At 42.8% G+C, this 11063-nt stretch overlaps 1 protein-coding gene across 1 annotated transcript; it reads right to left on the reverse strand.

Annotated features, from left to right (window-relative positions):
• Nucleotides 1–2091: 2091 nt before the first annotated feature.
• LOC136126689 (glycine N-acyltransferase-like) lies at nt 2092–10471 on the reverse strand. The gene is made up of 5 exons (XM_065882039.1): nt 10394–10471; nt 7007–7114; nt 5417–5543; nt 2918–3089; nt 2092–2494 (listed from the first exon to the last, which is right to left on the reverse strand). Exons 1-5 carry the CDS (start codon nt 10469–10471, stop codon nt 2092–2094), a joined length of 888 nt encoding a protein of 295 aa, XP_065738111.1.
• Between the last annotated feature and the right edge of the window lie 592 nt (nt 10472–11063).

Raw genomic sequence — 11063 nt, forward strand, 5'->3', positions numbered from 1 at the left:
TCTGGCTTCCCGGTGGGAGGGGCCGGTCCACTGGTGGGCAGAGCTGGGTCTTGGCCCTCTGATGGGCTAGGCCGTGTCTAGAGGTAAGCCCAGAGGTGGCTGTGGGCTCTTCAGTCTTTAGGCAGCCTGTCTGCAAATGGGGGTGGATGTGTTCCTTGCCTGGTTAGTTGTTTGGCCTGAGGTGTTCCAGCACTGGAGCCTGCAGGCTGTTGTGGGGCCAGGTCTTGGACCTAATGAACCAAGATGTTAACTATCAACGATGTCCCGCTACACGCTGCCACCAGTGTGTTTTCCTTTACCAAAGCCTGAAATCCTTCTCCCTGTTTCAGAACCACAAAGCCTCTCTCTTCCTGACGGCTACAGGGAATTCTTGGAGGGGAGTATCAACTTGTACTCATACAGAAACGAAAGTAGTATGGCATCAGAATTTTCATCTATAGTCTAGGGAATAAGATATATTCTATTATTTCACTAAACCATGGTCCCTGGGCCAGCAGCATCAACATCACCTGGAAACTTGCTAGACATGTAAATTCTGGAACTCTCCCCAAGATCTACTGAATCAGAAAATCTAGGGATGAGGCCCTGCAACCTGTTTGAACAAGCCTGCTAAGTGATTCTGATGCAGGCTCAACTTTGAGAACCACTAAACTAAATGTCAACCAAAGGTGACTTTGCCTCCAGGGGACATTTACTAATATCTGGAGACATTTTTAGTTGTCATAATTGGGATGGAGGGTGCTAATGACATCTAGTGGGTAGAGGCCGGGGATTCTGCTAAACATTCTACAAATGCACAGGACGGACCTACAGCAAAGAATTGTCCAGTCTAAAATGTCGTTGCGTCAAAGTCGAGAAACCTGCTCGAAACTGAATCTTCACTCTCGCAGCTGGCGAAGAAATTAAACCTCAGTTGTGTGAGTGTGTGTGCACGCACGCTCATGTATCTTTGTGGGGGTCTTCATCCCCAATTCCACAGCTTAATTTCAGGCTTAGGTGGACCAGAGGGAACGAGTTCTTAATCCAGGTGATCACCTTCATTCAGGTGCTCTGTTTGCTGCCCGGTACTGGTGTTTAGGGCTGTTTCTCTCGAAGGGCTGGGGCAGGAAACTCTCCCACCTAACCTGTCCCAACCAGGAGGAATATCTTTCCAGCAACCAGATTCTCCCATGAGACAATGGTCCGAACCGCACAGAATTCTGGCATCTTGAAGTAATATGCCAAGGTCAAGCGGAACAGTAGGCATCCATGCTATACCCCCCACCCCCTCAACTTCCATCTCTTCTCAATAAATCCCCACCTTCCTGGGGCTGGGTGTTCCCACTTTCCTCTCCCCGTTAACTCACGCCATGTTTCCCCATCACGAACCACTTAACTTCAGCTTATACAATCAAACACAAAATCTCTTTATTATTTGAGGGTTTCAGGTGACTTTAGGAAGCTCAGCTTTTAGCAACAATATTGAATCATTTCCCCCAGAGTGGAAGGGTTAGGGGGGACAGGCTAACATAAGTTAGTCTTTTTCTTAATAACTCTCCCTGCTATATCATACATGTCATATTTAACATAATATATCATATATATTTGTATATAACATATTTAATATACCTATAAAGCAGCAATCAGAGGAGAGGATAATGTTTACAGACCTAAAGAGTAGAGTCCACTTGCTCCTCACTAAGGGAAAAGCCAAAGAAAGAGAGGAATAAGTCGTAATGCCCAGGAAGTGTTAGCCCTCCCTGGAAAAACTGGCAAGGGTCTACCAACCCATGCCCTAAGAGTCCCAGGGGAAGCCATTTGGGGCAACATGTAGCGGATGAAGAAGCATGGCGGAGATACTGGAAGCATGGGGACCAGAAGTACAAAACCACTGCAGGAGGACCGGATGCTACTTATGCTGAGGTATCTAAGGCAAGCCCATCGACGGTGGTGGTCCTGTCGACCATTCCCACTGCTGCCCCGGGACCCACACGATGTCCACTCCTTTACCTACGATTACAGTTACAATTGGTTCTTTCCCTCCACCCACCCATCGGCTCCTACAGCTGCATCCTTAGGCCCATCCCGTACTGTCTTGGGTTCAGGGCTGCTTCACAGAGGCACACAGTTCCACTGGTTCCAGTCACAGGGCACAGGGATATGGTTCAGACTGTGACTCATTTTTTGCATGATTTTGTTATTCTTGTCTACGTGCGAATACACGGGGAAGCCACGTGTGATCAGAGCCTGGGTCTGGTAATAGATGACGTAGGTGACGAGACCCTGGCCCCGGTACTCAGGCAGGGTGCCCCCCATCCGCATCTCTCCTGTCTGGTCCATCAGGGACCAGGACACAGGTGTCCCCTCGGGCCCCAGCAGGCAGAAGGTGGGGAAGGTCCGGATACAGCGCTCGATGAATCTCTTGCTCCACTCATTGCCACCGAAATGCCAGAATTTATTCACCACGGCAGCGTGGGTAGGATCCAACGATGAGAGTTTAAACATCTCTTGGTCACTATGGATGTCCCAAGAGAAAAGCAAAGTCCATGAGTTTAGAGGTTTATATTTGTTCTTACCTCTAGTATCTTGAGAGACAGAGTAGGCAGAGGAAATAGCGAACGCAAAGTCTGGAGTATAAGTGAGCTTGTAATGACAGAGGGACAGGAAGAAGGCCGATGTTGGACGGAGTGAGCTAGAAGGACAAGACAGGTCAAAGAAGTTGACATAGGCCTGATATACTCCAGGTGAAAAAAGAAACGGTGGGGTATTTTAAGCAGGGGAGAAACACGGTTTGAATTACGTTTTTAAAAAAGATTCTTCTGGCCGCTTTGAAGAAGATCGATTGTGGGCAGACAGAGTAAAAGCAGAAAGAGAAGTTGGGAGGCTGCTCTGGCAGTGAGAGGCATAAGTAGCGTAGGGTAGCTTTTATCAAACTCACATGGCCTTGGGTTTGCCATGGCTAAGTGATAAGTTCTTTACATCCAGCAGGGAAGGAGCCAGTTCCCTTATTGCCTCAGTCGCCATATAGAGAATGTTTTGTGATTGCTTGACTTTGAAGGATTTAGTGGCTGCAAGACTTTGTATCACTTCATTCAGGCTGGACTGTGAACCTGGATGGGATTATAAGGAGAAATGCAATGATTTATGCCCATTCTAGGGAGAAGCTCTCCAGTGGAGTAGGAAGTGTCTGAGGATTTCTAGTCAGAGAATTTTGGTGATGGGCTCGGTGCTGCTACTGTATGACTGGGCTCATGTAATCAGGACTTGTGCAATTTTCCTTGTTTTGGAAAAGCAAAAGCATGCCTAGAAATTCATTCAGCCATGGTCATGCCATTAGAGGCAATACCAGGACTGGAACTAAGTTTTCTGGGCTACATAATCATGCAGTTTTTGTTTGTTTGTTTGTTTGTTTTGCGGTATGCGGGCCTCTCACTGTTGTGGCCTCTCCCGCTGCAGAGCACAGGCTCCTGACGCGCAGGCTCAGCAGCCATGGCTCACGGGCCCAGCCGCTCCGCGGCATGTGGGATCTTCCCGGACCGGGGCACGAACCCGCGTCCCCTGCATCGGCAGGCGGACTCTCAACCACTGCGCCACCAGGGAAGCCCAATCATGCAGTTTTGATGATCAAAGAAGGTGAGTTATAATAATTATAGCTGCCGGGACTTCCCTGGGGGAGCAGTGGTTAAGAATCCGCCTGCCAGTGCAGGGGACACGGGTTCGATCCTTGGTCTGGGAAGATCCCACATGCTGTGGAGCAACTAGGCCCGTGAACCACAACTGCTGAGCCTGAGCTCTAGAGCCCGTGTGCCGCAGCTGCTGAGCCCACGAGCTGCAACTACTGGGGCCTGCGCACCTGGAGCCCCTGCTCTGCAATGGGAGAGGCCACCGCGATGGGGGACCTGCGCACTGCAGCGAAGAGTGGCCCCCACTCACCGCAACAGGAGAAAGCCCACGCACAGCAACGAAGACCCAACGCAGCCAAAAATGAATAAAATTTTTAAAAATAATAATAATTATAGTTGCCAACATCTCTGGAGTACTTACTATGTTCCCAGTGCGGTAGATTGTTGTAGTAATGGCCCACAGTTTGCCCACATCTCCTTGTACCCATTCCCTGGAATAGTCCCCTCCTGCACTGCATCTGACCTTGGCCATATGACTTGTGTTACCAATGGGAAAGAGTAAATTTGATGCAGAGAGAGGCTTAAAAATGCTTGCACATTGGGGCTCACCATGTCTTTGTGCTTCTGGTTAACTTGAGGCCAACACCACATGAAAAGGCCTCGGCTAACCTGCTGAAGACATGTGCTCTTATCATGATGTCACCAGGGCCTAGCCAGCACTGACAGTCAGACCATCATTCAGACTTGTAAGTTAGGCCAACTTAGAGCAACCAGCACACAGTCACCCATCAACTGACTGTAGGTGCAGAGCTACACCCAGAGGAGACCAGCAGAAGAACTGCTTTGCAAAGCCCAGTCCAATTGTTGATTCACAGAATTATGAGGTTTGCTATGCAGTGAAAGTTAACTGAAACATTCAGGTATTGCACTAAGCAATTCCTAGCTAAGATTTCATTTAATCTTTTCAACACTGCTGTGTTTTAGGTACCATTATTTATTTTTTAAGTAAATTCATTCATTTATTTATTTATTTTTGGCTGCGTTGGGTCTTCATTGCTGCGCACGGGCTTTCTCTAGTTGTGGCGTGTGAGGGCTACTCTTTGTTGCGGAGTACGGGCCTTAGAGCACGTGGGCTTCGGTAGTTGTGGCCCACAGGCTCGGTAGTTGTGGCATGCGGGCTCAGTAGTTGTGGCTCACGGGCTTAGTTGCTCCGCGGCATGTGGGATCTTCCTGGACCAGGGCTTAAACCCGTGTCCCCTGCATCAGCAGGCGGATGCTTCATCACTGCAGCACCCGGGAAGTCCTAGGTACAATTATTACCCTCGTTTTTATATATGAAAGTCAGGATCTCAGATAGGACAAGTTCCTGGCTAGGATCACATGGCAAAGTAAAGGCAAATGCCATCCTAGGTAGTCTGACTCTGGAGACCACACTCATAACCATATAAGTTGCTCTTTATGACCTTGAAGGTGTTCTTTAGGGCACAAGTTGTCATTCCAATTCTAGGAGTGAAAGACCCTGGGGAAAGCTCTGCTCTGATACCCAACCACCCTAAGGCATCCTGGATATGTCCACAAAATGTGTCACAAATCCTTAGCTCTCAGGGGATTACATTACAGTCCTCTATATGAAGCCCATTAGGTATAAGCTTCGAGGGTGTTTTCTCCCCTTTTACAGGTATAGTTGCAGCTGAGTAAAAAAACTGACAGCAAGCTGAGGGTCTGGGGCTTGGAGAAAGGAGATACATGTCATAAGATAAATTGTTCAGGATGGAGGTGTGATTCGGCACAGATTCCATTCCTTTTATACTTACTTTGGATCTGCAAATGCTGTTTCCAATTGATGACTTCTGGTAAGCTGAGGAATTCCTGACAGTTTTTGAGGTCTTTGGAGTAGATATGGTAAGTATTGGTGTAGTGATCAAGGTCATCTATCATGTCCTGTTATCATTGAGAAAAGGGGGGCAAAACAAAAGTCTTATTTTTCATGATTGTAATACTTTTTTCTAAATTCTACTATACTGTGGTATTTTTAAGTACTAAAATATTGGTGTTTGTATTGGTGCATTAGAAATTTTTCTGAATCATTTAAAGCATGAGATCAAGATGGGAGATTCAGGTGTTCAAATTATGATGAAAAACTGCAGAGCAATAGTATTCTCTACCCATATATTGTGTTAAAATTTCAACTCAAGCAAAGACACAACTATTTAGGAAGGATTCTTCTATATTTTCATCTTCCTCAACAGGAAGAAGAGAAAAGCAATAGACAAGGAAAAGCTTCTGTTGCAAGAATAAATTTTTCTATATTTCAAACACTTGCAGAATACACAAACTATGAAGATGACAGTATTAAATTTGGTTACTGACATTTCTGGATTGAAATTTCCATCTATACTAAATTAAGACAAAGAAGATGAAAACCAATTAGAAATGCTTTCATAAAATAATACAAGAGTTGAACAAATTGTAATTACAGAAAAACAAAGAAACCACTTATTTAGAAAGATCCCCTCAAATTATTAAATAAGAGATGTGATTATTTGGAAGAAGGCACAGGAAAATATTATCTTCAGTGCAGAATTAGAAACCTTTTCAAAAATAGTTGGAATTGTTGCACAAAAATACACTCACAAGTCAGCAATGATACCACTAACACATTTTGTTTCTTAAGATCCCATTTAAGATAAAAGGTCAAATAATGTTATTGCAGTTCAGCTTTTATTATTAATATAAATTTCTTCATTTTATATACTGTTTACTTCCATGGATTTTAAATAACTTATTATTTGTAGGAAAGATATATTTGTATTTTTATAAAGTTATAATTTTACTGGATGTTTTAAAATAAACTTAGGGTTTTTTGTCTTTGAAATGTATTAACTATTTAGTTTCACTAATTTTTAAATGTTTCCCCAAAATGCATATGGAAATTCTAATATTATAAAAAAAATTTTTTTATAATCAGCCAACGAACTGTCCTGTTTCATACCTTCCTATCTTTGTCCTTGTCACTTTCTCTGGTTAGAATGTCCTCCTTTCTTTGTCAGCCTAACAAAGATATATTTATCTACAAAACCCAGTTCAGATGAAACATCCACTAAGAAGTATATCTGATCTGATCCTGTAACCTCCATCTCCAAACTCCACAGTTTAATCAGCTTTTGCCTGTGCTATCTCCATATATTGTACATTTTCTGTTTTTGAACATTTTACACTAAGTTGTAATTTATTTACTTACCTGTATTCTCCTCCAGGCTGTGGGGTTCTTAAAGGAAAGGACTTGTTCACTATCACTGCAATTCATGTCTGTAGCCCCAGGGTCTACCACATTGCCGGGCACACGGTACGCACATAGCCAATACAAACATAGATGCAAATTCATTCCACATCTGGCACCTTACCTGCTCCTGAGGGCGGATAACCACTGTATTAAAATCAGGCCACCTGTCCACCAGGGCCTTTAGCTTGAATGGGTTTCCCTGATTCATGTGGAAGACGGTCCCATAAACCTGCAGTATTCGGACGAAGTGAGAGGGTCAGCTTATTAGGAAGGGATGGCAAAGTGCCTTGTTTGACCAGGACAGGTTAATGTCTATGAAATTGTGAAATTTTACAGCGGTAAAGGGACAAATAGGGCATCTGTGTCTAAAATCTCCACATGCTACATTTTTTTTTTAACCTCAGATGAGAGCTTTTTCTTCCCATCTAATATAAATCAAACATGTATATGGTAAAATATTGGGACAAATAAAGTTAATGATCATAAGAACACCATTCTTTTTTTTTGTAGGATTTAATATTATCTTTTCCCAGACTTTCTTCTAGTCATACTCATAGAGATACACAATTTTACAAATGTAAAATGATCTGATACATGATATTTTTCACCACTGAATAAATCGTGGGTGTATCTCTATGTTCACAAATACAAAATTTTTCAATTATGTTCTAATGATAGGATTCCATTATATGGTTGTATCATGGTTCATTTGTGCATTTGTCTACTGAGGGTCATTTCAGCTGTTTCCCAATTTTCATTTTAACAACTAATTCTTTGCAGAGCATGCTTGCACAGAAATCTTTGCGTGGGCACCTGATATTTTCTTAGATTATCCATCAGGTAACTGCTGGTTCAAAGGATATGGACATGTTTAAAACTCTTTAACATGTATGTCCACAGTACCCTCTGGAAAGGTAATTTCCTCCCACAATAAGCAAAGGCTAAAGCAAAATGTTCAAGAGAATGGGCTGTGGAAGCCCACAGTCTCGGTCCAGTCTTGAGTCCCCAACCCTGCCTTTTTGCATAGTTTGTTGAGAGAGAGGGGAAAGCAGGGAGAGAATGAATGAGATAGCCTGTGGACATTAAGTGTCCTGGTGGTTTGGGGGTGGGGGAATGCAGCAGTGGATACCACCGTAGGCTATTGTAAACATGAAGCCTCTGCAGATACCAGCATGGAAACGTGCCAATGGCCAAAGGTCAAAAAAAAATATATGCAGTTTAATGGTTTCTACCATAGATAGATGATGACCAAAGACTGTACCAACATCCTTCCCTCCTACCACCCTCCACCCGATGTGAACTATTGATGTTACACTATGGAGAAAGAGAAGGGGAAAAAAATCTAAGTTACCTGAGCTTATCTGAAATCATTGTTTTCAGCCATGAATGCAGGCTTGATATAGAAATTCCGTATAGTTTGGCAAAATATAGATGTTTCTTTTTATGCCTTTGCATTTGAGGGTGTGTAAAATTGCTTTAGATTAATACGTTATCCATTACAGGATCTGAAAATATGTGTAGCTCTTCCTCTTTCTTATTCCCCGGGCTGAATTAATTAAACCTCTTTTTTTTTTTTTTTTTTTCTGCTGAACTCAGAACGTAGTGAGCCAGGCAGCTACTCTACATGGACTCAGCTGGAGTTGACACATGCAATAAAATGTACTTAATATCCAACACTTAGAAGAACAGATAGACGTTTTGTCAACGAGACTCAAGCAAGTATTGAGTTCTAGGTTATACCTCCATTAAAGGTACCTGGCAAACAGTTATTCTAGATTTCAACTAGGGTAAAAATGTATATCTTTCATATACAACCAATGCTGTTTCTTCATGAAAGTTGTGGAACCAAGAGGGCCGCCTTATCTTACCACAGAGATGCTCCAACTAAGGACACTTGGAAACCACCAAGAGTTTCCTCAAGATGTTTGGGGTCCACTTAACCCAAGGAGCAAAGAGAAATTTAAATCACAAAATTCTATACTACAGAGCATGGAAGAAAAACTTTTAGGTTGAAGAATTTTCAAAAATAGCTACTTACCATAAAAATATCTTAGGCAAGCATTCATAACATGTATAACTGATGTAACCTCTAAGAAAAATTGACTGTCTCTTTAAGAGGTTGCCTGGATCTTAAGGATTATCAAGTGAAAGTAGTTAAATATTAGGTAACAGATTAATATTAGTGAGATCCACCAAAGTGGGTGACATTTTAGTATTAAATTAGTTGATTTGAAGGCATTTTTGGCAGTAATTAAAGAACAGGGCGAGTTGTTTCATTAGTCTATTTCTAATAAATGAAAATGAAGCCATATGATCTACAAATAAAATAATACTAACATTTTTCTCCTTTATACAGAAAGATGGAGTAACATATCTATTAGGGAGTGAGGCAGGTGAATGCATTTATCTTATCTAAAATGTATGCATCTACTAGGAGTGTCTTATAAAACAGTAGAAATCTACTTCTCTTTCTACAAAAAACTTTCAGGGAAACAATTTGTTCTCCAAATACACACACACACACACACACACACACACACATTCACACACACACGGTTGTACTTAAATTCCACTGGAATGGACCCCATCCCTTTGGTTGCTAAAGAAAAACACAGGTGAGGACCCCAGACCATCATTAGAGTTGCTCTCAAACAGTTCTGTATGTGGGCATCTACGTATATGTTCTATTTAATCCTGAGATTTCTGATCAATTGTACTTGGTTAACAGAGGTCCTCAGAGTCAGGCACAAAATAGCTTGATATGCCATAAGTTCGGAGCAATTGGAAAATCTAAGTGAAATAGAAATTGTCTTATCATTAATTTTAAAGAAGGCTCATGACGGTTAACCTCTCACCTGGCAAGTGTTCTTTTAAGGAGAACAAATTTAAAAATTAACATGTAGTCTCAGCTAACTTTGTAGGAGAACTCTGGGCAAGTTTCCAGTGCTATTATGGAACGTTTCTTGGAAAGGAGCAAGGGAACACTTTTTGAATCAGCTTGGAGCAAAAAGCAATGCTAGGTCTCAGGCATTCCTACGTCTATACCATAGCACTGCAGCTCACTATTTGTGGGGTATTGGGCAAAGCACTTCACTGAGCCTCCATCTTCACATCAGTGACATGGGCATAACAGCAAATGTCTTGTAGAGAGGTTATGCAAATTAAATGAGAGAAAATATGCACCAGTGCCTGGCACAAAATAGGTGCTCAATAAAGATTAGTCTCTTGGGCTTCCCTGGTGGCGCAGTGGTTGAGAGTCTGCCTGCCGATGCAGGGGACGCGGGTTCGTGCCCCGGTCTGGGAAGATCCCACATGCCACGGAGCGGCTGGGCCTGTGAGCCATGGCCGCTGAGCCTGCGCGTCCGGAGCCTATGCTCCGCGGCGGGAGAGGCCACAGCAGTGAGAGGCCCGCGTACCGCCAAAAAATAAATAAATAAATATTAGTTTCTCTTTCCCTTCATCACAGGAACTTTCTATTCCTACTCCCCTCAGAATTTTCCATTGTCACCTTTAAGGATGTAGGAAGGCTCTTCCTCAAGGCTTTCTCCAGCATCTGCAGCACCTGGGCGCCTTGCAATGCGAACATCGTGCAAGACAGCCTGTTCTGGAGAGACAACCAGGAAACAGCCTGGAATGAGAAGAGCAGGAGGAGATTCAGAAACAAAAGCAGCAAGTTCTCTGCTAATTGCCGGAGCCCTCTTCCGTCTCTCTTTATTGGCGTCCTCTTCACTAAAGTCATCAGCCATTCCAAGGAAGGACGAGACTGGCGGAAAGTGCAGAGCCTGCCTTCTGAATTTTTCAGCTCACCTTCTTAAAACTTTGATGAATTCTAGTCATTAACTTCACTTTACATTAACAAGCACATTCTAAAGTATATATAACATTTTTTTTTTGAAATTTAGTTGCTATCAGTGATTTTTCTGACTCTACCAGTAATAAGCTGTGCAACCTTGGAAAGTTACTTAGCTTCTCTGTACCTTGGTTTCTTCAAAGTAGATGGGATAATGGTATTACCTGACTCATAGAATGGTTGTGAGGATTAAATGAGCTAATACATTAAAAGAGTAAATAAGTGCTTAAAGAGTATCTGTCACATAGTAAACACTGAACATATGTTATTTTATTACTACTACCACTCCTCTTCCGTACTGTCTTTTCTTTCCCCTCCTCTTCTCCCC

The sequence above is a fragment of the Phocoena phocoena genome, chromosome 8, assembly GCF_963924675.1.
Source record: "Phocoena phocoena chromosome 8, mPhoPho1.1, whole genome shotgun sequence".
Taxonomy (NCBI): Eukaryota; Metazoa; Chordata; class Mammalia; order Artiodactyla; family Phocoenidae; genus Phocoena; species Phocoena phocoena.

Coding starts and splice junctions, on each gene's coding strand:
- LOC136126689 (XM_065882039.1), bottom strand. CDS start 10,471: ATGTTCGCATTGCAAGGCGCCCAGGTGCTGCAGATGCTGGAGAAAGCC. Junction 3,090..5,416: donor ACAGCATTTGCAGATCCAAA/GTAAGTATAAAA, acceptor AATCCCATCCAG/GTTCACAGTCCAGCCTGAAT. Junction 2,495..2,917: donor CATGGCAAACCCAAGGCCAT/GTGAGTTTGATA, acceptor GGACATCCATAG/TGACCAAGAGATGTTTAAAC.